At 46.7% G+C, this 22,668-nt stretch overlaps 2 protein-coding genes across 2 annotated transcripts in view; one reads left to right on the plus strand and one right to left on the minus strand.

The window, feature by feature from the left end:
* LOC129865202 (calcium/calmodulin-dependent protein kinase type 1D-like) overlaps positions 1-9,709 on the plus strand; it is a 59,969-nt gene extending 50,260 nt beyond the window's left edge. Inside the window, exons 6-11 of the mRNA XM_055937774.1 lie at positions 993-1,068; positions 4,915-5,027; positions 5,423-5,501; positions 5,593-5,680; positions 6,018-6,309; positions 6,435-9,709. Of these exons, the coding sequence (XP_055793749.1) occupies positions 993-1,068; positions 4,915-5,027; positions 5,423-5,501; positions 5,593-5,680; positions 6,018-6,309; positions 6,435-6,565 (779 nt within the window). The 3' untranslated portion in view covers positions 6,566-9,709. The remainder of the gene's footprint in view (positions 1-992; positions 1,069-4,914; positions 5,028-5,422; positions 5,502-5,592; positions 5,681-6,017; positions 6,310-6,434) is intronic.
* Positions 9,710-11,387: 1,678 nt separating this feature from the next.
* On the minus strand, positions 11,388-22,084 carry LOC129865203 (coiled-coil domain-containing protein 3-like). The gene is made up of 3 exons (XM_055937775.1): positions 20,766-22,084; positions 20,265-20,439; positions 11,388-12,181 (listed from the first exon to the last, which is right to left on the minus strand). Exons 1-3 carry the CDS (start codon positions 21,161-21,163, stop codon positions 11,873-11,875), a joined length of 882 nt encoding a protein of 293 aa, XP_055793750.1. The 5' UTR covers positions 21,164-22,084; the 3' UTR covers positions 11,388-11,872.
* Positions 22,085-22,668: the final 584 nt, after the last annotated feature.

Raw genomic sequence — 22,668 nt, forward strand, 5'->3', positions numbered from 1 at the left:
TGATGTCTTTCAGCTGCCGGCTCCTGTCCACACCCCTACATCCACATGCAAGTCAGTTAGCAGACACTTGTTTAAGTTTATCCATCGGGAACTATAGTCGGTGTACTGTAGGCCAGCTAAACAACACCTTACTAGTTAATGACATTGGAAGTGTCTCGTCCTTCCTCCTCCCTCTATCCCACAATCTCTTCAGATGAGGCCACTGCAGTTTTTGTCCCTCCCTCCCCATCTGCTGTAGGGCTTTTCCATTCTAAAAGGCTGTAATGTGACGGTTGCTGCATTAGAAATGCTGCTAAATATAGCAGGTCCTGGATGATGGCATTGAGAAGCCTGCATTCCTGAGGGATGAATAGCCCAGGGTTAGCGCCTGGCTGAATTAAGACCAGACTCGGTGGTTTGGAAAGGCCCACCTTCAGAGAGCGGACACACGCATACACATACTGTGTACAAACACACACACACACACACACGTCGGCCATATTGTTAGAGGAGATACGCAACACACGCTCAGCCCAGCAAAAGTGAAGAAAGTATAACATTTGAGCCTCTGTGTGCACACACACGTCTGCGCACATGCGTGTGTCTGACTGTCTGTGTAAGTCTATGCGCGTGACTGTGTGTGTGCGCGTGTTTCCTGTGATCTGTATTTACCTCAGTCTTCGATATTGTTCTGTTTGTCGATCGTTGTTTGGGTGAGCTCAGTTCTATTTTGGCTGGGCTGTTATCATTGATTAGTCTGGACAGGCTTCTCTCAGTCTCGATAATCGCCCATGGGGGGGCGGGGGGGGGGTCACGGCCTCTGATAGGATGAGCTCCAGCTCTGGGCTCGACAGCAGGGTAATCCAGGGGGGAGAACATGACTCTGTGTCCGTCTCTCTCCATCTCTGACTGTCTCCAGTTGTCATCAACGTTTTATCCCCCTCTCTCCACATCTCTCCCTTCGTCTCTCTCTCCTCTCTCCTTTCTCTCTCGCTCCTTTCTCTCTCTCTCAGCTCCAGAGGTTCTTGCTCAGAAGCCCTACAGTAAGGCAGTGGACTGCTGGTCCATCGGCGTCATTGCATACATCCTGTAAGTTTCTACAGTCTATTGTACAACTCCTACAGACATGCTATGTGTTCCCATACCCAATCAATGCCATGAGGGCATAATTCACAGCTTTATATTGAGGGCCTTGGTTTGGATCCTTCTAGAGTGCAGCTGCATTTCACAAGTTCGCACACACGTTTGACTTATTGCGCCATTGTGTGTGTGTGTGTGTGCGGGCGTGTGTTTGTCTGTGTGCGTGGATGTTTGTGTGTTTTGTAATGGAGAATGACACAACATCATGCCTCTCTCTTTCCTTTCATCAGAGCCAGATGTTGGTCTGCTACACTCTGCTCTGCTCAGTCACCATGTATGGACATAGTGCTTCTGAGGAGAAAAAACGGACTTTTCAACATGTCTCTTTTGTTTTTCACCCCTCTGTCTGTGTGTGGACAACCTCTGAGTCAGAGGGCAGTTTCAGTGCTGTGTGTGTTCCAGCTCTCGCTGACTGAGTTCCAGGCGTGTGTGTGTGTGTGTTTTAGGGGTTAGAGTTCAGGGTTAGGGACAGGGAGAATAGGGGTTAGAGTTCAGGGTTAGGGACAGGGTGAATAGGGGTTAGAGTTTAGGGACAGGGTGAATAGGGGTTAGAGTTCAGGGTTAGGGACAGGGTGAATAGGGGTTAGAGTTCAGGGTTAGGGACAGGGAGAATAGGGGTTAGAGTTCAGGGTTAGGGACAGGGTAAATAGGGGTTAGAGTTTAGGGACAGGGTAAATAGGGGTTAGAGTTTAAGGACAGGGTGAATAGGGGTTAGAGTTTAAGGACAGGGTGAATAGGGGTTAGAGTTTAGGGACAGGGTGAATAGGGGTTAGAGTTCATTGTTAGGGACAGGGTGAATAGGGGTTAGAGTTTAAGGACAGGGTGAATAGGGGTTAGAGGTTAGGGACAGGGTGAATAGGGGTTAGAGGTTAGGGACAGGGTGAATAGGGGTTAGAGTTTAGGGACAGGGTGAATAGGGGTTAGAGTTTAGGGACAGGGTGAATAGGGGTTAGAGTTTAGGGACAGGGTGAATAGGGGTTAGAGTTTAGGGACAGGGTGAATAGGGGTTAGAGTTTAGGGACAGGGTCAATAGGGATTAGAGTTTAAGGACAGGGTGAATAGGGGTTAGAGTTTAGGGACAGGGTGAATAGGGATTAGAGTTTAGGGACAGGGTGAATAGGGGTTAGAGTTCATTGTTAGGGACAGGGTGAATAGGGGTTGGAGTTTAAGGACAGGGTGAATAGGGGTTAGAGTTTAGGGACAGGGTGAATAGGGGTTAGAGTTTAGGGACAGGGTGAATAGGGGTTAGAGTTTAGGGACAGGGTGAATAGGGGTTAGAGTTTAGGGACAGGGTGAATAGGGGTTAGAGTTTAGGGACAGGGTGAATAGGGGTTAGAGTTCATTGTTAGGGACAGGGTGAATAGGGGTTGGAGTTCAGGGTTAGGGACAGGGTGAATAGGGGTTAGAGTTCAGGGTTAGGGACAGGGTGAATAGGGGTTAGAGTTCAGGGTTAGGGACAGGGTGAATAGGGGGTTAGAGTTCATTGTTAGGGACAGGGTCAATAGGGGTTAGAGTTTAGGGACAGGGTGAATAGGGGTTAGAGTTTAGGGACAGGGTGAATAGGGGTTAGAGTTCAGGGTTAGGGACAGGGTGAATAGGAGTTAGAGTTTAGGGACAGGGTGAATAGGGGTTAGAGTTTAGGGACAGGGTGAATAGGGGTTAGAGTTTAGGGACAGGGTGAATAGGGGTTAGAGTTTAAGGACAGGGTGAATAGGGGTTAGAGTTTAGGGACAGGGTGAATAGGGGTTAGAGTTTAGGGACAGGGTGAATAGGGATTAGAGTTTAGGGACAGGGTGAATAGGGGTTAGAGTTCATTGTTAGGGACGGGGTGAATAGGGGTTGGAGTTTAAGGACAGGGTGAATAGGGGTTAGAGTTTAGGGACAGGGTGAATAGGGGTTAGAGTTTAGTGACAGGGTGAATAGGGGTTAGAGTTTAGGGACAGGGTGAATAGGGGTTAGAGTTTAGGGACAGGGTGAATAGGGGTTAGAGTTTAGGGACAGGGTGAATAGGGGTTAGAGTTTAGGGACAGGGTGAATAGGGGTTAGAGTTTAGGGACAGGGTCAATAGGGGTTAGAGTTCATTGTTAGGGACAGGGTGAATAGGGGTTGGAGTTCAGGGTTAGGGACAGGGTGAATAGGGGTTAGAGTTCAGGGTTAGGGACAGGGTGAATAGGGGGTTAGAGTTCATTGTTAGGGACAGGGTCAATAGGGGTTAGAGTTTAGGGACAGGGTGAATAGGGGTTAGAGTTCAGGGTTAGGGACAGGGTGAATAGGGGTTAGAGTTCAGGGTTAGGGACAGGGTGAATAGGGGGTTAGAGTTCATTGTTAGGGACAGGGTCAATAGGGGTTAGAGTTCAGGGTTAGGGACAGGGTGAATAGGGGTTAGAGTTTAGGGACAGGGTGAATAGGGGTTAGAGTTTAGGGACAGGGTGAATAGGGGTTAGAGTTCAGGGTTAGGGACAGGGTGAATAGGGGTTCGAGTTCAGGGTTAGGGAAATCTTTCTCATCTGCTGAAAACGTTCCTCATTTTTGCTCCTCTCTCTCTTTCTGTGTTGTTCTTGGCTCTCGATGGTTTGTCGCTCTGTGATGTGCAAAGCAGGCTCTGCCCTCTGGTTCTCTCTCTCACCCTTCTCCTCTTCCCTTGTTCTTTCTCCCGCCCAAATAGCTCAGACATCCTTCTGTTCTCTCTTTTCACCTGTTTATCCATCTCTGTTCGTTTATTGATGTAGTTGTTATGTAACTCTCCATGCTTACACAGCTTTGGATATAAGGATCACTAGGTGTCACTGGGTCATTAGAGGTGTGTGTGTGTGTGTGTGTGTGTGTGTGTGTGTGTGTGTGTGTGTGTGTGTGTGTGTGTGTGTGTGTGTGTGTGTGTGTGTGTGTGTGTGTGTGTGTGTGTGTGTGTGTGTGTGTGTGTGTGTGTGTGCACTCCTGCCACCTCTACTGTACACATGTGAGGGAGGAGAAATAAATGTCTGAGAAACAGCGTTCACACAGTCAGTCAGTCCAGCTGGCGGATTAAACTGTGAATGTTTGTGTATGTTCAATAAGTAGTCCTTAAACATCCTTGGGAATAGCCTAGGCAATATTAAATTAGAGTTTAGAGTTCAAGTAAATAGATCAAATCCAAGAATATCCAGTTGTGGATGGTAGTGTTGGGTTGAGGCCTGATGTTGGACCCCTTGATGTTTCCTCAGTGAGTTCCCAGTGATCAGTGAGCTACTCCCGTCTTGTCATTTAGCCATTAGCACCATTAGAACGGACCTCGTTAGCCGATTTCCGAGCGCCTCCACACAATCCTGCTCGGCATGCCTGGTTGGGTCTCTCCTCAGGTGTGAAGCGATCGCATCAGGTAATCGGGTGGAATAATCGCTCCGGCTCCTGCGGAGGAATGGCGCGCAAGTCTTTAACCAAATGGGAAAGCACAAAAACAAAAAGCTCATTGCGGCCACATCAGGCAGAACAGCTTCTCGATGGAGAAAGGCATTTTAATGAGGTTCGATCGTAATGGCGGCTCATGTTTTCTATGGAAATCGTTTTGCCACTTGAAGAAGTTCAATTAGTCCAGGATGAGGTTAGGAGAGCAGACAGAGAAAAGGTTTAGGATACATTACATTCACCTTGTCAGTTTATTCTTATCAATTGAATAGTTGTTCAAGCATTTGTCTCATTCGTCATCATGTTATTCTATTATCATCTTAAAAGTAAACGATTCCCTGAAGTAGGAAGTGAATGCATGTGTTAACTTTATTTTTTTTAAATTATAAGCTCACTTCCTGTCTGTGTCTGCAGGTTGTGTGGCTATCCTCCATTCTACGATGAAAACGACTCCAAGCTCTTTGAGCAGATCCTCAAAGCAGACTACGAGTTTGACGCACCATACTGGGACGACATATCTGATTCAGGTAAGCTGTGTGTGTGTGTGTGTGCGTGTCTAATGGAGTAAGGATCCCCTTCAGACAGAGCACCTTCCTCCTCTTCTTCCTCCCATCTGGCAAATATGGACACCACGCCACCATAGCTACTTTCTCTATGCTGTGACGTCGTCCTCTTGGAATTTGTGAGTATTTTTAAGAGGTCATCACAGACCAGATCTGAAAACCCTATATTCTCCAGTTTGGCACCAGTCTAACCAGTAAACCATAAAACAACAGTAGTTATTACAGGAAGAGAGCGGAGGCTTCGTCCAGCTATTCGGTACACTGGCCAGGGAGTGTGGGAAACCATGTGCCTTGAACTGTTTACTGTTTGTGTATGTTGTGATGAGTGTGAGTTACTGTTCTCTAATGGTTTCCCACAGCCAAAGACTTTATCGGTAGTCTGATGGAGAAAGACCCGGCGAAGCGCTTCACCTGTGACCAGGCTCTCAGACACCCATGGTGAGAGACAACACACACTGATCATAAACGCACACACACACACACTCATGTGGGTATTATGGCATGTTAAAGTGGCTGTGTGTGTGTTCAGGATCGCTGGGGACACGGCCCTCTGCAAGAACATCCATGAGTCTGTGAGCAGGCAGATCAGGAAAAACTTTGCCAAGAGCAAATGGAGGGTACGTTTGAATACATGGTAATAAATATCTGAGTGTCATTCAAGTGTCCGAGTGTGTCTGAATGATTGCTTATTTAATGTAGTGTTTATAAATCATACACTGGTCTCTAACTTTCTCTCCTCCTCCCTCTCTCCTCCTCCCTCTCTCCTCTCTCTCTCTCTCTCTCTCTCTTCCTCTCTCTCTCTCTCGCTCTCGCTCTTCCTCTCTCTTGCGCTCTTCCTCTCTCTCGCGCTCTTCTTCTCTTCTCTCTCGCTCTCTTCCTCTCTCTCGCTCTCTTCCTCTCTCTCGCTCTATTCTCTCTCTTCCCCTCTCTCTTCCTCTCTCTCTCCCTCTCCAGCAAGCCTTCAATGCCACTGCAGTGGTGCGACACATGAGGAGACTGCAGTTGAGCAGCAGTATGGGTCAGAGCATGGACAGCTCTCACCCTCACCCTCCTAACAGCCGGGCCGCACAGATGCAGAACCAACGGAACCAGGCCAACCAGAACCAGGCCAACCAGACTCCCAACCAGACCCCTAGCCAGAGCTCTACTCAACCCTCTCCGAGTCCAAGCCAGACTCGGAGCCAGAGCCAGAACCCTAATGCAGCCATTATGAAGAGCTTTTCTGTGGACTCACCTCACAAGGACTGTAAGTGGACATGTATGCATCCACACACACACACACACACACACACACAAACCATGAACTAGTAAACACCAACTACCAGTTTGTTAGTTCTGACTGTGTGTTCATAGCCTCTGTTCTCCCCCCAGGTGTCCCAGCCCCAGCCACTCCCACCCCCTGCAGCCTGGCGTCTGCAGCCTCCTCTGTCCCCTCTGGGGGGGCAGAGCTCGCCCGGCCCCACACCTCCACTGTTGCCACGGTACTAACAGAGACTAAGTGACGCCAGGTCCCGCGGGGGACCAGCTGGGAGGCTACGGCGCTGTGAGAGAGAGAGGGGCGAAAACCGCACCCTCCCCTTCCTTACCGTGCCCCTACTACCCCCACCCAGCCTGCCCCCCGCCCTGCCCCTCCCCCACGCTGCATCTGGGAGGACTGGGAGAGCAGAGGACTCTAAACCCATTGCACCAATCACAACACGCCATACTCACCTTGGACACGCCCATTGTGTCGACTCTGTGGAACCACACCCACTCCAAGAGCATTATTAATTGGTTTACCTTTTGAGTGTTTGTTTCTGTCCGAGACCATGATGAGTGAAGTGGGTGTGTTTTCAGAAGCTGCCGTCGGATTGGGCGTTGTCTACGTCAGTCAAACTCAATTTCCCTCTAGTCTTTCCCACATCTTCTAGATGGTCCTACTTGTGAGTTTTTAAATTCTGTTTATTTTTCTTGAATTCATCCTCTGGGTTAACAGTTACCAACTGGATTATTTTTCATTTGTATTTTCTTGCGCTTTTTTCCCCATGTTTATGTTCGCGCCCGTGTTTAAGACGTGCTTTAAAAGTACCATAAGACTGTTGAGTGATGTTTCATGAGTAAGCGCTTTATCTATTTGCACATGAGGTTTGGATGCGGTTTCAGACGTAGATAATGTGTGTACAGCTACCAAGTTAGACTCTTCATCTACGTGAATTTTATCAGACAGAGAATAGAGATTGTAAACAGTTTTAAAATACCCAAAATGGGGTCAGAGCATTGTGCAACTTATTTGTTAAGGTAAACATGCACTATGTTTAATTATTGTCTTACTTTATAAGACTTTTATAACGACCACCCAATAGGGGACGCATATACAGTATATTATGAAACACACTGCAGGTTTAGGATCGAGTTGGAGAGTGCTGGACAGGGATGCCCCCAAGTTTTAACCATCACATGTTAGTTACCTGTGGGGTTTCCCATCCTAAATATCAGGGGCTACAGGTGGGAAACCAGGCACTTCCAAATGGGCCTCAGAAAAAGCCCATGAAAAAGAGCAGCCATCTCTGTAGTGTAGTGTAGTGTAAGCATGGGAAACCCTGACCTAGTGTATCAGTTTCCCAGGATCCAAGACGGTGGAGCTGTTGTCTCTACCCCCATCCCTTTTACAAAGCCATGACCTCACCACAAGAGCCATCATCATGATGACATCATCAACCGGCACCCAGTACACAAGTTCTCAGGGATTTGGCCTGGGCGCCGTGGTGACCTTTGTTGCTGTAGAAAACGGTTGCGAGCATAGATTTGTCTACACAGTTAGATGCAAGTCCAACAATCCCTTTATGTCATTGTAATGTCTAGCCAAAGCACTGTTGAAACAGAGAATATGTGGACACACTGATTATACCTGACTAAACACTGATGGTTAGCTATGAGCTAGACCTATAACCCTGGCCGATCCCCACTGAGAAATGGATTGTTTTGAAACGAAGGGCTGAACTCTGAAAATCTGGAGAAAGATGACAAGATGTTTTCTATTTTTCTCCCCCTTGCCTTCTCCTTTCCTCTCTGTCCCACCCCTCCCTCCCTCTTTTTTTTCTAGTTTCTTTAAGACCAGTTCACTGTATTCTGTAGAAGTTTCACCCAACACTGGGACTGTTACGTTCACGACACCAGGGTCCCCTAACCAGACTATGGCCAGACACAGCCCTGCATATAGCCTGCAAATAGCCTACATATAGAGGTCAAAGTGCAGTATTATTACCTGGCTTCGTGGTGCTGGGTCAACCATCATTAAGTGTGATGTCATCGACTGGATTATTTTAGGGGGTGGGTGGGCTTTACTTTAGGGCTCCGTTTTTGTTTATTTATTTATTTTTATCGAGGCAAGCATGTATTGTTTTCTGATATGAATGAATATATTTGTTGGAAACGTCTTGTGAATATGAATGCTAATTCGTAAGATAACCTATGCGAATGTTGTGCAGTGCGGGCGTGTGTGTGTTTGTGTGTGTGTGTGGGGGGGGGGGGTTGATTTGTATTCCCTTTGGAATGTTTAATGTGTTTAGATGAGCTACAGCCCCCCACACCTCTCCATCCCGCACCATACTGAGCTTTGATACCACGATATTCAGAGCATACCGTACTGAACACTCAGTAACTGCCATCTACGGAGTTACCATGGAGATGACGCCATCAGTATTCTAAACAATATCGGACTATAGAAAATACAAATAAAAACATTTTAAATTTAAAAGCAAACTCAGGCTTTAGTTTGCAATGTGTATAAATGTTGAAGCTTTGACTGATACGACATCCACTGTTATGGAGCTGTGCTGTTTTTACACATGTATCTGCCTAAGTCATCAGTCGTCCACTTTACCCCCTTGCTCACTGACACTACGGCAACAGGCGTCCCAACACACCTAAACACATGCCCATGATCAACTGTCATGAGAGAAAAAAATCCCACAATGCATCACAACGCTTTTTTTCTAAAGATTAAATGCGAAGCATGTTGAAAGTGCTTAAAGAAATCCAACTCCACAAGTGTTTGCATTAACTTTTATATACCATTGTATGATGTGTGTATCTGTATCTAAAGAAGAAGATCAATGTGTCCATAGAGAGAAGAGTATTGTTGGGAACCACTGCATCTCCCTGTGGGTCCCTGTGGGGTCCAGAGCCCGGGGAATGGGCCATATTTACTCTGCATGTGACCAAAATAAACCTCCATCTTGTGTGGCGGTCTCTCACTAACGACTCCTGGTAGATGTTCCCCTTAACCATAGATCTCGGCTCAGAATATCCTCCCTCAATCTGAACTCTAACCAATAGATACTAACAACCATAGATCTAGGATCAGCACATCCTCCTTCGATCTGAACCTAAAACATTAGGGGGAAGAGAAAATATCTGACCTTGTATCAGTGGTAAGGGGCAACTTTCTTCCTACTTCGTTAAGCAGACACCACCTTCCATTTTGTGTGGCAGAGTGAGTTGCCCTGCCACTCTTACTGTGCTGTGATGACCTTCTGTTATGGGGCTTGTATATCCAATGCCTTCGACAATCATGTGCACATATCAGTTACCATGACGACGACAGAGGCCAGAATGACTGATTTTAGTTTTTTTCTCTCCTGAAATAAACCCTGAACGATCATAAAGCAACCGTCTCCCTGTGTCTGTGTGTGCACGAATTACTACACTTTAAGCCATTCAAAGTTTGTTTTTGCACTTAGATTGATTTCCACTTCTAATTGGCTTGTTTGTTGACCCCTGACCTTTTTGCCTTGACGACCAGAGAAAGATTAGAAAGGAGTCGTGTCCCTCCATAACCCTTCCATACACACAACCCCTGACTTCAGACACACCACAGATGCTCAACAGACAGACATTTGACAGACGTCGAGCAGATGTAGGGGCGGATGTTGCGCCAACGTTTCACAGATGTTACTCTCACAGACCCACGTCAGGTCCAGCTAGGACCCTGGGTCTGAGTGAATGAAGACACATTGATCTACATGCTCACAAAACAATTGCCTCAGGCATCAACATTGTGTTTTCCCAACACACTTTATTTCTAATTGTATAGCAAATGATTGTTGATTCACTAATATAGTTAGAACTAGCCACTTATAGCCAAGTGTGATTGGACTTAATTGGTGAAAGTGGTCTGAGATTGCCCTGTAGTTCTTCTGGAACTGGGGCCAATTCAAACTGCAGCCACATTAAGCACCCCTCATACTCACTCCTAGCACGTCAGCCTCTCTCCTCTCTCACAGTTATTGACCTTTAAACCCGTACAATGGATCTGGACTGAGTCGTGTGCAAATTCCACCCCATTCTTCTTGTCTACATTGTCACCCCCCCCCCCCATCTCCTGGTCAGAGGAATGCACAGCGAAGCTCAGGGAGATCATTCTCTCATAGACGTTAACAAACTCAAAGCAACACACACACTTAGACACATGCACAATATGACATCCTCAGAGCGAGTTGAGCAACTCAGTGGGAGCAAGTGGGGGGGGGGGGGGGGGGGGGCTGCTGTTGTTGGACGAGAGGTCATGGTGCGGGGGGATAGTTGAGAGGTTTTGCGTTCCCTGGTCTTTTTGCCTTTTAAAGTGTTTCCCTCTCTCTCCTCTGTGCCCAGATACACAGCCCCCTCATCCCTCCCACTCTCTCCTATTTAGGCTCCATAGTTGGCCTACAATCGATGGGATATACTGAAACGGCAGCCAGAACAATCTTTCTCTCCTTCCTCGTTCTCCTCCTTTTCCTACTCCCATCATCACGTCTTCCTTGTCTTGCTTTTTCCCCTCCTCACCCTTTTCCTTGTTCTTCTCTGTCCCTTTCCTCATCTCTAGCTTCTAGAGAATGGCAGGCAGCGAGTCCATCTGATTAACTGTAGATGGATCTGAGCTGGTATGTAGGTAACGATCTGTGAAATGTATTACTCTCTGTTTATCAATTTCGCTCGGTCACTCTCTCCTCTCCATATTCTCTATCTCTGTGTCAGATGTATTGGTGATTTTCTCAGGGCCAATCCAGAGACTGATAGAGCGTCTCCCTCTCTCCTGCCCAGAAAAGCACACAAGCACATTCCATTCTGCTCTGTGTCCCTAGCATAGACGGACAGACTATAGAAGACTTTATCCCGCAGTGCCTGGAAGGAGAGAGGGAAACCCATTAAGAGCCGTAACAGCAACCCACAACTCTCTCTCTCAACCTCCACTCTTTTCTTTACCTCTCTCTTGTCTACCAAGAATGGAATTTCAGTTGGTGTGTTCAGTTTGTTTGGCCAAAAACAACAGATTGTGTAATCTGGAAATAAAACACCCAAGCGTTAGTAATCATGATTAGAGTTTATATGCAGCTTCAGTAATACATTCATATATAATGATCCCAATGCCTCATGGTCATTCTCTTTGGTGGTGTTGACACTAGGACAGCAGCAGACAACACATGGAACAAATGCCCACCGACACACCTACCAGAAAGTAACCTCACTTTCTTCATTCACTCTAGTCATTCACTCATAATATACTCTAAATTAAATCATTTCATCTGTCTATCCATCAGCTGTATGACAGTGCTGTGTATTAATAGGAGCCATACACTATCTCTCTCCCTCTCATTCTCTCGAGTCATTCACTAATACAAATTCCCTCTGCTATTCGAGGGCTACTAGATGCCCTCTCTATGTAATGTGTGTAGGAACTACAGTATATATGGCTGAATATGTCACTAAATGAGTATTGTGTGTGTGCCTGTGAACAACAGGAATTAGAGAGACTGCCCAGCAGTCTTTAACAACATCCAGTCCAGAGGCTAAAGCGGTGTGTGTGGCGTGCGGTGTAACACAGCCTCCTGGTATCTGTTGGGCGTAGCCTCCTGTGTGATAGTATTGAGGTGGTGCCCAGCCCGTCTCTCCGCTGACCTCAGCCTCTCCTCCAGCCTTTGCCTCTCCTGCTCCGCCCGGCGCTGGCTCTTCCTGGTATTCCGGAGGGAGCGCTTCACCTTCCGGACGCGCTCCTTCAGCTGCCTGTTCCTCCTCTCCAGCTGGCCCAGGCGCTCCTGCTGCTTCCTGCTCTTCTCCTCCTCCTCGAACAGAGCCCCCTGCACCGAGGAGCACAGGAGCTGGAGGAGGAGGGAGGGAGGAAGAGAAAGAGAGAGGTGAAGGAGAGCGAGAGAGAGAAATTAAATCAACATTGGATAGGAATATCTATTAGCAGAAGTGTCATTCACCTAATCATTTTAATGGGGTGCACTAACTGGTGAACTTTTTCATGTACAACTCGATGATACTTGTGTCCCACCATTTTCAAAGGGCATGACACTCAATTTGTGAGATCAATGTCTGAATATTTATTTGAGCATAGTGCAACAGGGAAGTTGACTTGAGGGTCTTCTGTAAACATGGGACAGAATACAGCATGCCAGTAAGTATGTTGTCGGTTGGCATCAGGAGGAGAGCGTGAGAGCCCCAGTAACATCATCTTCCCATCAATGTGTGTTTCTTTTGTTCGTTTAATTCCACCGCCTTAGTTACTTCTCCTTGGCTGGTGCTTTTCTTCTCCTGAGGGTTTCTGACAGAGCTGACGCTCTGTGTGTGTGTGCACGCGTGTGCGTGTTACATGCTCAGGGTTGATGAACACAGGGGTTGTGTGAGAGACCACAGAGAGTAGGGGCCCTGACTCTTTAAGGGCTCTAAGACCCACTTATCATGAGTTTGGGTGGAAGAAGCTCTGAGGTACAGTACTGTAGCTAGTCCCGCCCCCTCCAGTGAGTCAAGGTGCAATGTAGCCTCTGTCGAATATAGTACCCCATCATCTCTCCCAGAGTTATGACAGTTCTGAGGGGCCACAATTTTCCAGCTCATTGGAGGGGGCGAGACCTCTCTGTGGGGTTTCCCCTCCTAATGCTACGTTAGGCTTCAGGTCGGCATTGCAGAGGGCCCCGGGCCCCTAATATATCCCCAGAGGGTTGTGTTGACATGTGTTTTTGTCCAATGACTAGCTCTCAAAACATTCTGCCCTAACAAGCATTCCATCTCCCTTTAAACAAAAGTGGTATCTGGGAGGAAAAACATGATAGTTCAAATAATTTAGCTCTATACTGTAACTCCTAAAGTCCAGTACTAGAGTCCTGACTGTTAAATGTGCGGACAGTGTGCACTCCAAAACATGTTGCGTTGTTTGGATGACCCAACTGTTGGGTTGCAGGTATTGGGTCACTTTGTTTTTTTTTAAAGAGCACGGTTGGGTTGTTGATGTTGGGTTATTGAGATATGACCCACCGGGTCAGATCAGAACACTGGAGGAGTGGCTTAGTAGCGGCGTAGCTTTCAGGAAGTTGTTTTTGGCCACCTGTGAGGGTAAATGTAATTCCAGTTCATCTGTTGTATTGTCATCACATGTTAAGGTTGAATACTGACACTTTTGTAGCTTTAATGACGCTTACACAAGTGTGTTATATATTTGGATAGTTACCACTTTGTTACAATATGTAAATAATAATGTTTAATTGTATATTAGAATGTAATGTGCACAAATATTCAAGAAACATTGAAATGTGCAGTGTACAAACTTAACATGATGAACTGTAATGACATTTACTCACGGGTGGCCAAAAAATAACCTTGAAAGACACACCCCTAATAGGCCACACCTCCTGAAATTAACCTATGATTTACGTTTTAAAAAATGACCTAGCTGCTGGGTCAACCCAGCATAAAACTGAATAAAAACCCAACTGATGGTTAAATTAAGATAACCCAGCATATGTTCAATATTTACCCAGCGCTGGGTTACCAAATAACCCAAATTGATAGTTTACCTCAGAAAAACTAAACCACCCAATCAAAGTTCCCTCACATGTTTTGGGGCACTGAGCAAATTTTAGGTTTGTGAGCGGAAACTTGAACGTTGTGAGAATTTTGTGCAACTTCCGCCACGCATCTACAGTGAACATTGAGGATATACCCTTACAGTTTTAAACAGTAGCCAACTAAACCAATGGAGCCAATCGCATAACACCTTCACATGGAAATAGCTTTTGATTTCTATGATATAGCCTACAGTATCCCAATATGTGGTGTTCAATGCAGGCCTACATTCAATTAAAAAACGTTTTTACATTATGAAGGGCTTGACATGAATTAATTATTTTTTACTTGGTCTCTAACTCAAAATTGAAAAGGCACTCGCACATCTGAACTATCTTTGTTGCAGGTGCATGGTAACAGTTGAATAACATGAGAAAAAAGAAGAAACCCACACACCGCTCTTGCTGGTATCACTGCTCGTTATTAAGCTTTATACACTGCTCAAAAAAATAAAGGGAACACTTAAACAACACAATGTAACTCCAAGTCAATCACACTTTATTTATTTATTTTTTATTTTACCGTTATTTTACCAGGTAAGTTGACTGAGAACACGTTCTCATTTGCAGCAACGACCTGGGGAATAGTTACAGGGGAGAGGAGGGGGATGAATGAGCCAATTGTAAACTGGGGATTATTAGGTGACCATGATGGTTTGAAGGCCAGATTGGGAATTTAGCCAGGACACCGGGGTTAACACCCCTACTCTTACGATAAGTGCCATGGGATCTTTAATGACCTCAGAGAGTCAGGACACCCGTTTAACGTCCCATCCGAAAGACGGCACCCTACACAGGGCAGTGTCCCCAATCACTGCCCTGGGGCATTGGGATATTTTTTAGACCAGAGGAAAGAGTGCCTCCTACTGGCCCTCCAACACCACTTCCAGCAGCTTCTGGTCTCCCATCCAGGGACTGACCAGGACCAACCCTGCTTAGCTTCAGAAGCAAGCCAGCAGTGGTATGCAGGGTGGTATGCTGCTGGCTTGTTCATCACTTCTGTGAAATCAAACTGTCCACTTAGGAAGCAACACTGATTGACAATAAATTTCACATGCTGTTGTGCAAATAGAATAGACAAAAGGTGGAAATTATAGTTAATTACCAAGACACCCCCCAAAAAGGAGTGATTCTGCAGGTGGTGACCACAGACCACTTCTCAGTTCCTATGCTTCCTGGCTGATGTTTTGGTCACTTTTGAATGCTGGCGGTGCTCTCACTCTAGTGGTAGCATGAGACGGAGTCTACAACCCACACAAGTGGCTCAGGTAGTGCAGTTCATCCAGGATGGCACATCAATGCGAGCTGTGGCAAAAAGGTTTGCTGTGTCTGTCAGCGTAGTGTCCAGAGCATGGAGGCGCTACCAGGAGACAGGCCAGTACATCAGGAGACGTGGAGGAGGCCGTAGGAGGGCAACAACCCAGCAGCAGGACCGCTACCTCCGCCTTTGTGCAAGGAGGTGCACTGCCGGAGCCCTGCAAAATGACCTCCAGCAGGCCACAAATGTGCATGTGTCAGCATATGGTCTCACAAGGGCCTGAGGATCTCATCTCGGTACCTAATGGCAGTCAGGCTACCTCTGGCGAGCACATGGAGGGCTGTGCGGCCCCACAAAGAAATGCCACCCCACACCATGACTGACCCATCGCCAAACCGGTCATGCTGGAGGATGTTGCAGGCAGCAGAACGTTCTCCACGGCGTCTCCAGACTCTGTCACGTCTGTCACATGTGCTCAGTTTGAACCTGCTTTCATCTGTGAAGAGCACAGGGCGCCAGTGGCGAATTTGCCATTCTTGGTGTTCTCTGGCAAATGCCAAACGTCCTGCACGGTGTTGGGCTGTAAGCACAACCCCCACCTGTGGACGTCGGGCCCTCATACCACCCTCATGGAATCTGTTTCTGACCGTTTGAGCAGACACATGCACATTTGTGGCCTGCTGGAGGTCATTTTGCAGGGCGGTGGCAGTGCACCTCCTTGCACAAAGGCGGATGTAGCGGTCCTGCTGCTGGGTTGTTGCCCTCCTACGGCCTCCTCCACGTCTGATAACACCATGGGCTAAATAGGTGGCTGTAAATTGCATTGTGTGCTGCAAGAAACGTCTTTACAAAATAAAAGGCATTATTATTACCATACAGAGAACTAGACAGTCGTCTAACCCTTTACATATTGGCTTATTAGTATAGTCAAGCCTGTGTCAAAATGCAACACTGCCCCTTTAATTAAGACCTGCTTTTCAAAGACAGTTTGAAATGTAGCCTACGCGTTTTGTGCTCTTGTAGGAAGCAGAACCTCCCAATTGCTCACCTATACTTTTCTATAACTGGGCTAATAACTCGCTAACTAGCAAAGAATATCAACAAATGTGAACACCGCGGCTCTGAACTGATCGCTCATGGGCTACCCCTGCCAGTGGAATTCTACTCCGTTGCGCTCTGGCTCTGCCTACTCAAGAAGATAAGACTCAATCTTGCAAAGTTAGATTTGGTTTGGTTTGTTGCATTGAAAATGGGCTGATATAATGTTGATTCGATCACAGAAAAAACGTTGATCTATATAGTGCACACTAATGGGGTGATCTCAGGGAAGTTCAATCACTTGCTTTTCTGAAAGTGCAGCCTGGCAGTTCTTCTGTGTGGCAGTCCTGGAGAAGGTGCGCGGCCACGCACACGGCAGTTTAAATGGGACATTGCACCTGCCTGAAACCAAACTCAGTGTCTTTCTGACTTCCGAGTCTGGAAAGCCTGTTTTGACATTGTCGGCAAGACCTGTCGATAATGAGAGGGGCTGTGTTTTTTGACTCATTGGTTCTCCTACTCAAACACCAACAGGGACAGCGCAGCCCCCTTCCAATACAACTGTTGTATTTTCAAATCTAAACAACAAGACGTCTCAACCCCCCAGGGGAAAAAACAATACAAGCTCAACATTTTTTTGTGCTAATATTGCACCAACAAACGGACTCCTGTCCAGACCAGTGTGTCACGTCTCTCCCTCGCTGTGTACCACATTAGTCGCGGGCTAGGGACCTGGTACTTTGGGACATTATCCAAAGCTAACTCCCAACCATCCATCTATCTATCTATACCCAGCACCACCTGTCAAAACATCCGGGTGTTACCTGCCTGCTGTGGAGGATCATCTGTGTAAACACCACTTAGAGAAAGAGGCACACAGAAAGACACGTACACCGAGAAACACACAAACCATTACCACACACAGCAGTCTACCCTCTGACCTGAACTGAGGTCCTCCTTCTTACAAACTCTGAGCAGCTGTAAAACCTTAACCTAAACACCGTCTGTGTGTATGAGTAATCCGACTGTTTGTGTGACTGAATGTGCAACAAGATCCCACTGTTTTACCAATTTGACTTCAGATTGATGTTTGTTCCCATTTCTCCTAACATAACATTTATGTATCCAAACGTCCTTAACAGTGGTTAAATTTGGGATAGGGTTACAGGTACAACAGAAACAATGACAGTTAAATTAAGCATTCATTCCAAACGGTTAGATTAGGGTTGGCACTGGGATTGAACACACGACCCTTGGAGCCAGAGCTCGCAGTTTACGCCCGTCCACAACGCCTGAGCAAATAACAAGCATACTTGATGGTAACGTTGCCCCTAGTGGAAGGTTTTTAAGCCCTTTCCTGGCTACCTGGACGGACGTCAAATTTCGCCTTGGATCTTGGTTGGTATGTATGCATGCAGGTCTGCTTGAGTTACAGTGTGGCAACCATAGTATGGAGCATACACTGTCCTTCTGTTTGGCAGAGTACACACTGTGAATACTCCACTGAGTGCATGTTGGGGGGAAGGGGGTCTAATTTGAGATTCCATGCCCTAGGGAAGAAGGCTAGGGTGCATTGTATGACAAAGTTTACCCTTGCTGTGACTGAATTCAACTAAATTAAACATTAAAAGGGGTTAGAAAGGGAGGGATATTGCATTATTATTACTACAGTTCAGGTAGGACTGACTGAGCTGACTCACAGGACACACTGACTGTTATGAAGATGCTTAGAGGTGATCCTGCATGTAGGCTGGAGAAGCATTGCGGGACGGGGCATTTGTTCATATGAGAGACCCAGATCTGGCTCCCATCTCCCTATAACTCCAGTCTATCTCTCCCTCCCTCTCTTTTCTCTCTCCCCGATATGTCTATCTTTCCCTCCCTCCTTCTCTCTTACCGGTCTCTATTTATCTCTCATTTATCCACCCCTGCAGGCTTTTCTCTATAATAAAAGGAGAGGAAGTCTTAAGAGAGAACGCTGAGAGAAGGAATTCTGAGGACAAAGTCTCCATGGATTTGTTTTGGCGCTCCGGAACCGCTCGAGTGCATAAGAAGGGGTTTAATCGAGTGCTAATTGGGGGTTTGGGTGTAAGTGGAGGCGCTCTCCTCTTACCTTCCCATCCAGCTTTCCAGCCTGGATGGGACATCCATCTGGAACCTCGGCGTTCCCACAGGAAAACTACAGAGCAGATAGCGCTAGACTCATCATGCTAGCCTCTCCCAGCCAATCCCTAACTAACCACCTCCATCTGTCCAACACATCACTGAAGAGAGCCTCAGTCACATGTTAACCTCACACCTGTGTGTGTGTGTGTGTGTGTGTGTGTGTGTGTGTGTGTGTGTGTGTGTGTGTGTGTGTGTGTGTGTGTGTGTGTGTGTGTGTGTGTGTGTGTGTGTGTGTGTGTGTGTGTGTGTGTGTGTGTGTGTGTGTGTGTGTGTGTGTGTGTGCAGTGGTAATAAAATAGGTGGGTAAAACTCTGATCGTCGGTCGTCGTGAAAAAAGTAACACTCCTTATACGTTCACTGCATTTTCCAGCAAAAAGTGGGTAAACTGCATTCAGTTGCGTTTACCCTCCACTGCGTGTGGGTGTGTGTGAGCTGTGGTTCCATTGATCGGTAGTAGTATCATTTTTAAGCCTGTTTTCCTCCTATTAACTTTGTCTATATTTCCATAGTGTAAACTCTGACAACACACACATCTGCTCCTCCACATGGACACACCCCCCTCCTAAGGTTGCGACCCTGCATGTCAGTACCTGGGCTCACGCCACGCAGTGTCTTTAACCCCTAACCTCTCAACCCGTTAACCCATCAGAAACCCGACACCGTGTCACAAGTCTTCGGTCAACGTATTACAGGCTACCTGGGAAAGAGACAAGAGGAGGAGAAGACCTGACCACTGTACCTCTGAGGTTTCACATGACATCATCCCTCCACTCCAGTCTCCCTGAGACCCCGTTCCATTTCAGTGTCTGCAGGTCTGAAAACAATGGGTACGTAGGGGTAATCCATATACATGGTCAGGCGAAGCTTCTAGCATGTTGCTAACACCTATCCAGTCCTTTCAAGGCTACAGATCTGTGAACACCCGAAGGGGTATGACTATGAGCATGTGACCAGGTTAGCGACAGTCTTTGGTCCAGTGAACCTTGGGAATGGCTGAGTGTGTGTCTGTATTGTCTTGACCTCAGTAGACATCAATATCATGCCTAGGGAATCAGAGGAGACAGGAGGTCACATGACTTAATCAATGACTGCTTTGATCTCAGAGTCAGGTTAAAGTCTAGTTAAGCAGCGTGACCTAGGCACACACAAACACACGGTTAGCTGGGTGGGCAGTCTGTGTGTTGGTGCGGTCTCTGTGTCTGATTTTTAAATTGTGTCTCTATAGCTAAGGAGACACGTCAATACATCTCACACAACAGAGTACTGTCTGAGGATGATGGTGGCTCAGAGGTGAATGTCTGACTGTGTGTGTCTGTGTGTTACTCTGTGAAGGTCAGTGAGATGATTGCTGCAGATGTACACACATCTGGAGAGAGGGGAGCTACATGTGAGCACCTGCTGTATCCAGGGGCAACAAGGTTGTAAAGCATAGAGTTTAATATGGCTTGCCTTAGTTACAACCCTACTCTGCTACACATCTGTGTGTGTGTGTGTTTGTGTGTACGGTAGGTGTGTGCCAGCGTGCATGCATGTGTGTGCACGTGTGGATGTCTGTTGACGTTTTACAAGCAGGTAGAACTTATATTTCCAGCTGTTCAGGCCCAGAGGACCCAGAGGACCCTACCCTGCCTTCTCATTTCTCTCTTCCTGCCCCTTTCTCTTGTTATTTCTATTCATCTCCCTTCTTTATCTCTCTCTGCATCTCTCTCTTTCGCCCACTCCATTCATCTACCCTTTTCCCTATTTTTCTCCCTTTCTCTCTCTTTCTCCCTCTCAAACCCATATTCCCCTCCATCTACCTTTCTCTCCCTACCCCTCCCTCTCTTTGTCTCCCCCCCATTATGTACAGTGCATGCAGTGTGTTGCGTGGCCTACCCTGCTGTCCTCCTGGGGGTCCCACTCTGGGGAGAAGGTTTGGAGGGGTTGTCCGTGGGAGCAGTTGGAGAACTGGAACAGGCTGGAGAACGTACGGCGGTTCTCTACGGTGTCTGGGAAGATGGCATCCTGGAAGTTGACCCCGTGGGGCAGGATGTTGTAGTTCTCATCCATCCTGTAGGAGGTAAACCAACAAACACTGTGAGTGACTGAGTGCATGCTTCCTATAGGGTCAAAACGTGACCCCTAAAGGGGCTCAAGTCTGTATTATATCACCCAGTGGATCGAGAAAGGACAGGATAGAGGAGCTAAATATTGTAGGCCTATATGCTGTAAAGTCTATGTCATGTTTTTGTGTGTGGTTATGATGCATCACAGTCTTTTAAATGTATTTGTGATTCTGTGCGATGTACACAGGTTCCCGGTCACCAGGTCATCCTGACTCACCGGGTCATCCTGACTCACCGGGTCATCCTGACTCACCAGGTCATCCTGACTCACCGGAGGAAGAAGATATAGGAGTAGTTCTCCATCACGGTGTGAGACTGGCATGACAGGTACCCCAGCCCTGTCAGGTTGAGGCGCGAGCCCGCCGGTACCTCCAGCATGCTGCCCCACGCCTGGTCGCACATGAGCTCCACCTCTGCGGAGTAGAGCAACCCTTCCTCTGCGCCCTCATAACCATACAGAGAGTTGTAGATGCCCTCTGCCCCGCCATACTCCTCCCGGTGAATTGCCAGCACCTTGGCATACACAATGATCTCGGCCAGTTCCGCACGGCAGCTCTCACTCAGTGGACGCCACTCGGTGGGCAGTTGGCACCCGTACGCAACGCTCGCCATGTAGCCAAGAGTGAGAAGCAAGGGGGCAAAGGTCGTCATGTCTGGTGTGCACATCATTCCTGTCTTTCACTTTGGGTACTCCTGTTATTCGTTTCTCCTCTCTGACACAAATCCGATTTTAAAGAAATAAGTAAATAAATCCAACTTTTTTTTTTTTTTAACAATAAAGTTCCTTTATATCCAGTGATAGGGGAATATAATAACGGCACTGTGATCGTACAGTTGATTTATAGTCCTTTAAATTGAACTGGTTCCAGTTAAAAGTTGGATGAAAACTATTTGACAGATCACACACAGAGAGAAACAGACCTGCTCCCGGCGTTTAATCTGAGTCCATTTGAGCATTGGAGTCCGTTTGTCATTGCGTTAAAGACAGAGAGCTTCAAGTATAGCCAGACAGATAATCCAATGTTATGACCCAGTGTTTAAGTGCGCATTTTTTGAGCCCGATGCAGCGCAAGTCCAGTCCCATTCAAAGACATTCCAGAAGGCTCTTCATAGCACCTTCATTCTCAAAGATCTCTCCGACCAATGAGACTGCACCAAAGTTTACACAGCCACCAATCATTGAACCACCCCTGTTTTACTACAAAAACGTTTTAATGGGTTTATTCCAGAAATATTTTAAACGGTTTGTAGGAATGCAGGCATGCGCGCTGGTGTGCGTAACGCTCTCATTCTGTTACTTTTGTTGTTGTTGCTTGTTTATTATTTTTGACACGTCAAGCATTGTGTGCTTTCTTAGGCAAATCAAATGAATGTAGTCTTGTCTATGTTGTGCATTAAATTCTTTGTCAATGAACAGTAGGCATGCTTGCTTGTCCAAATATGTGTAAGCATTTATTAGACCGATATGTGATTGTTAATAAATAGCCAATGACATAATGTAGGCCTACTTTTTAATATCATATGGCGATACATACATACCCAGAGGAGGCTGGTGGGACGAGCTATAGGAGGACGGGCTCATTGAAATGGCTGGAATGGAATAAATTGAACGGAGTCAAACATGTGGTTTTCATACGTTTGATACGTTCCATTGATTCCCTTCCAGCCATACAATGAGCACGTCCTCCTATAGCGCCTCCTACCAGCCTCCTCTGATTTACATTTCATATGGCTGAACAACTGCCTACACGAGACGAGCCGACTTTGCTGCAGGGATATTCCATGCACTTTTTTCTCTCCAAGTGAATGTTGCCATCTAGTGGACATTTGAATGACCTGCAAACCAACAACATTTGTTTGTGGTCCAAGGCAAGCCAATTATACCTCACTCTATTGTTCATTCAGAAGTGCCCGTATAGCCTCTCATCCTTCATAGTCATACACAAATTTTACTACTCTGTTTCTATGTTTTTATAATTATACAGTGTCATAGTGCAGTAGGCGGATGGTGGGGAAATTAGGCAAAAGACTTTCCTATTTCATTAGATTGATGTGAAAATAGTCTACAATATAGGCTGAATAAATTCTCAATTCGCCAATGAAATTGTCAAATAAATGATTGAGTAGTCGGCTTTCTGATCTCATATGTAATGGGTTTACCAGGCAAATGTCAC

Source organism: Salvelinus fontinalis, chromosome 11, assembly GCF_029448725.1.
Source record: "Salvelinus fontinalis isolate EN_2023a chromosome 11, ASM2944872v1, whole genome shotgun sequence".
Taxonomy (NCBI): Eukaryota; Metazoa; Chordata; class Actinopteri; order Salmoniformes; family Salmonidae; genus Salvelinus; species Salvelinus fontinalis.

What these genes read in the sequence shown, in the direction of transcription:
- LOC129865203 (XM_055937775.1), bottom strand. Translation starts at nt 21,163, where the DNA reads ATGATGTGCACACCAGACATGACGACCTTTGCCCCCTTGCTTCTCACT. An exon ending in TCCTATATCTTCTTCCTCCG is followed by an intron (nt 20,440 to 20,765) that starts GTGAGTCAGGAT and finishes TACCTCCTACAG; the next exon opens with GATGGATGAGAACTACAACA. An exon ending in ACCCCCAGGAGGACAGCAGG is followed by an intron (nt 12,182 to 20,264) that starts GTAGGCCACGCA and finishes CTCCTCCTCCAG; the next exon opens with CTCCTGTGCTCCTCGGTGCA.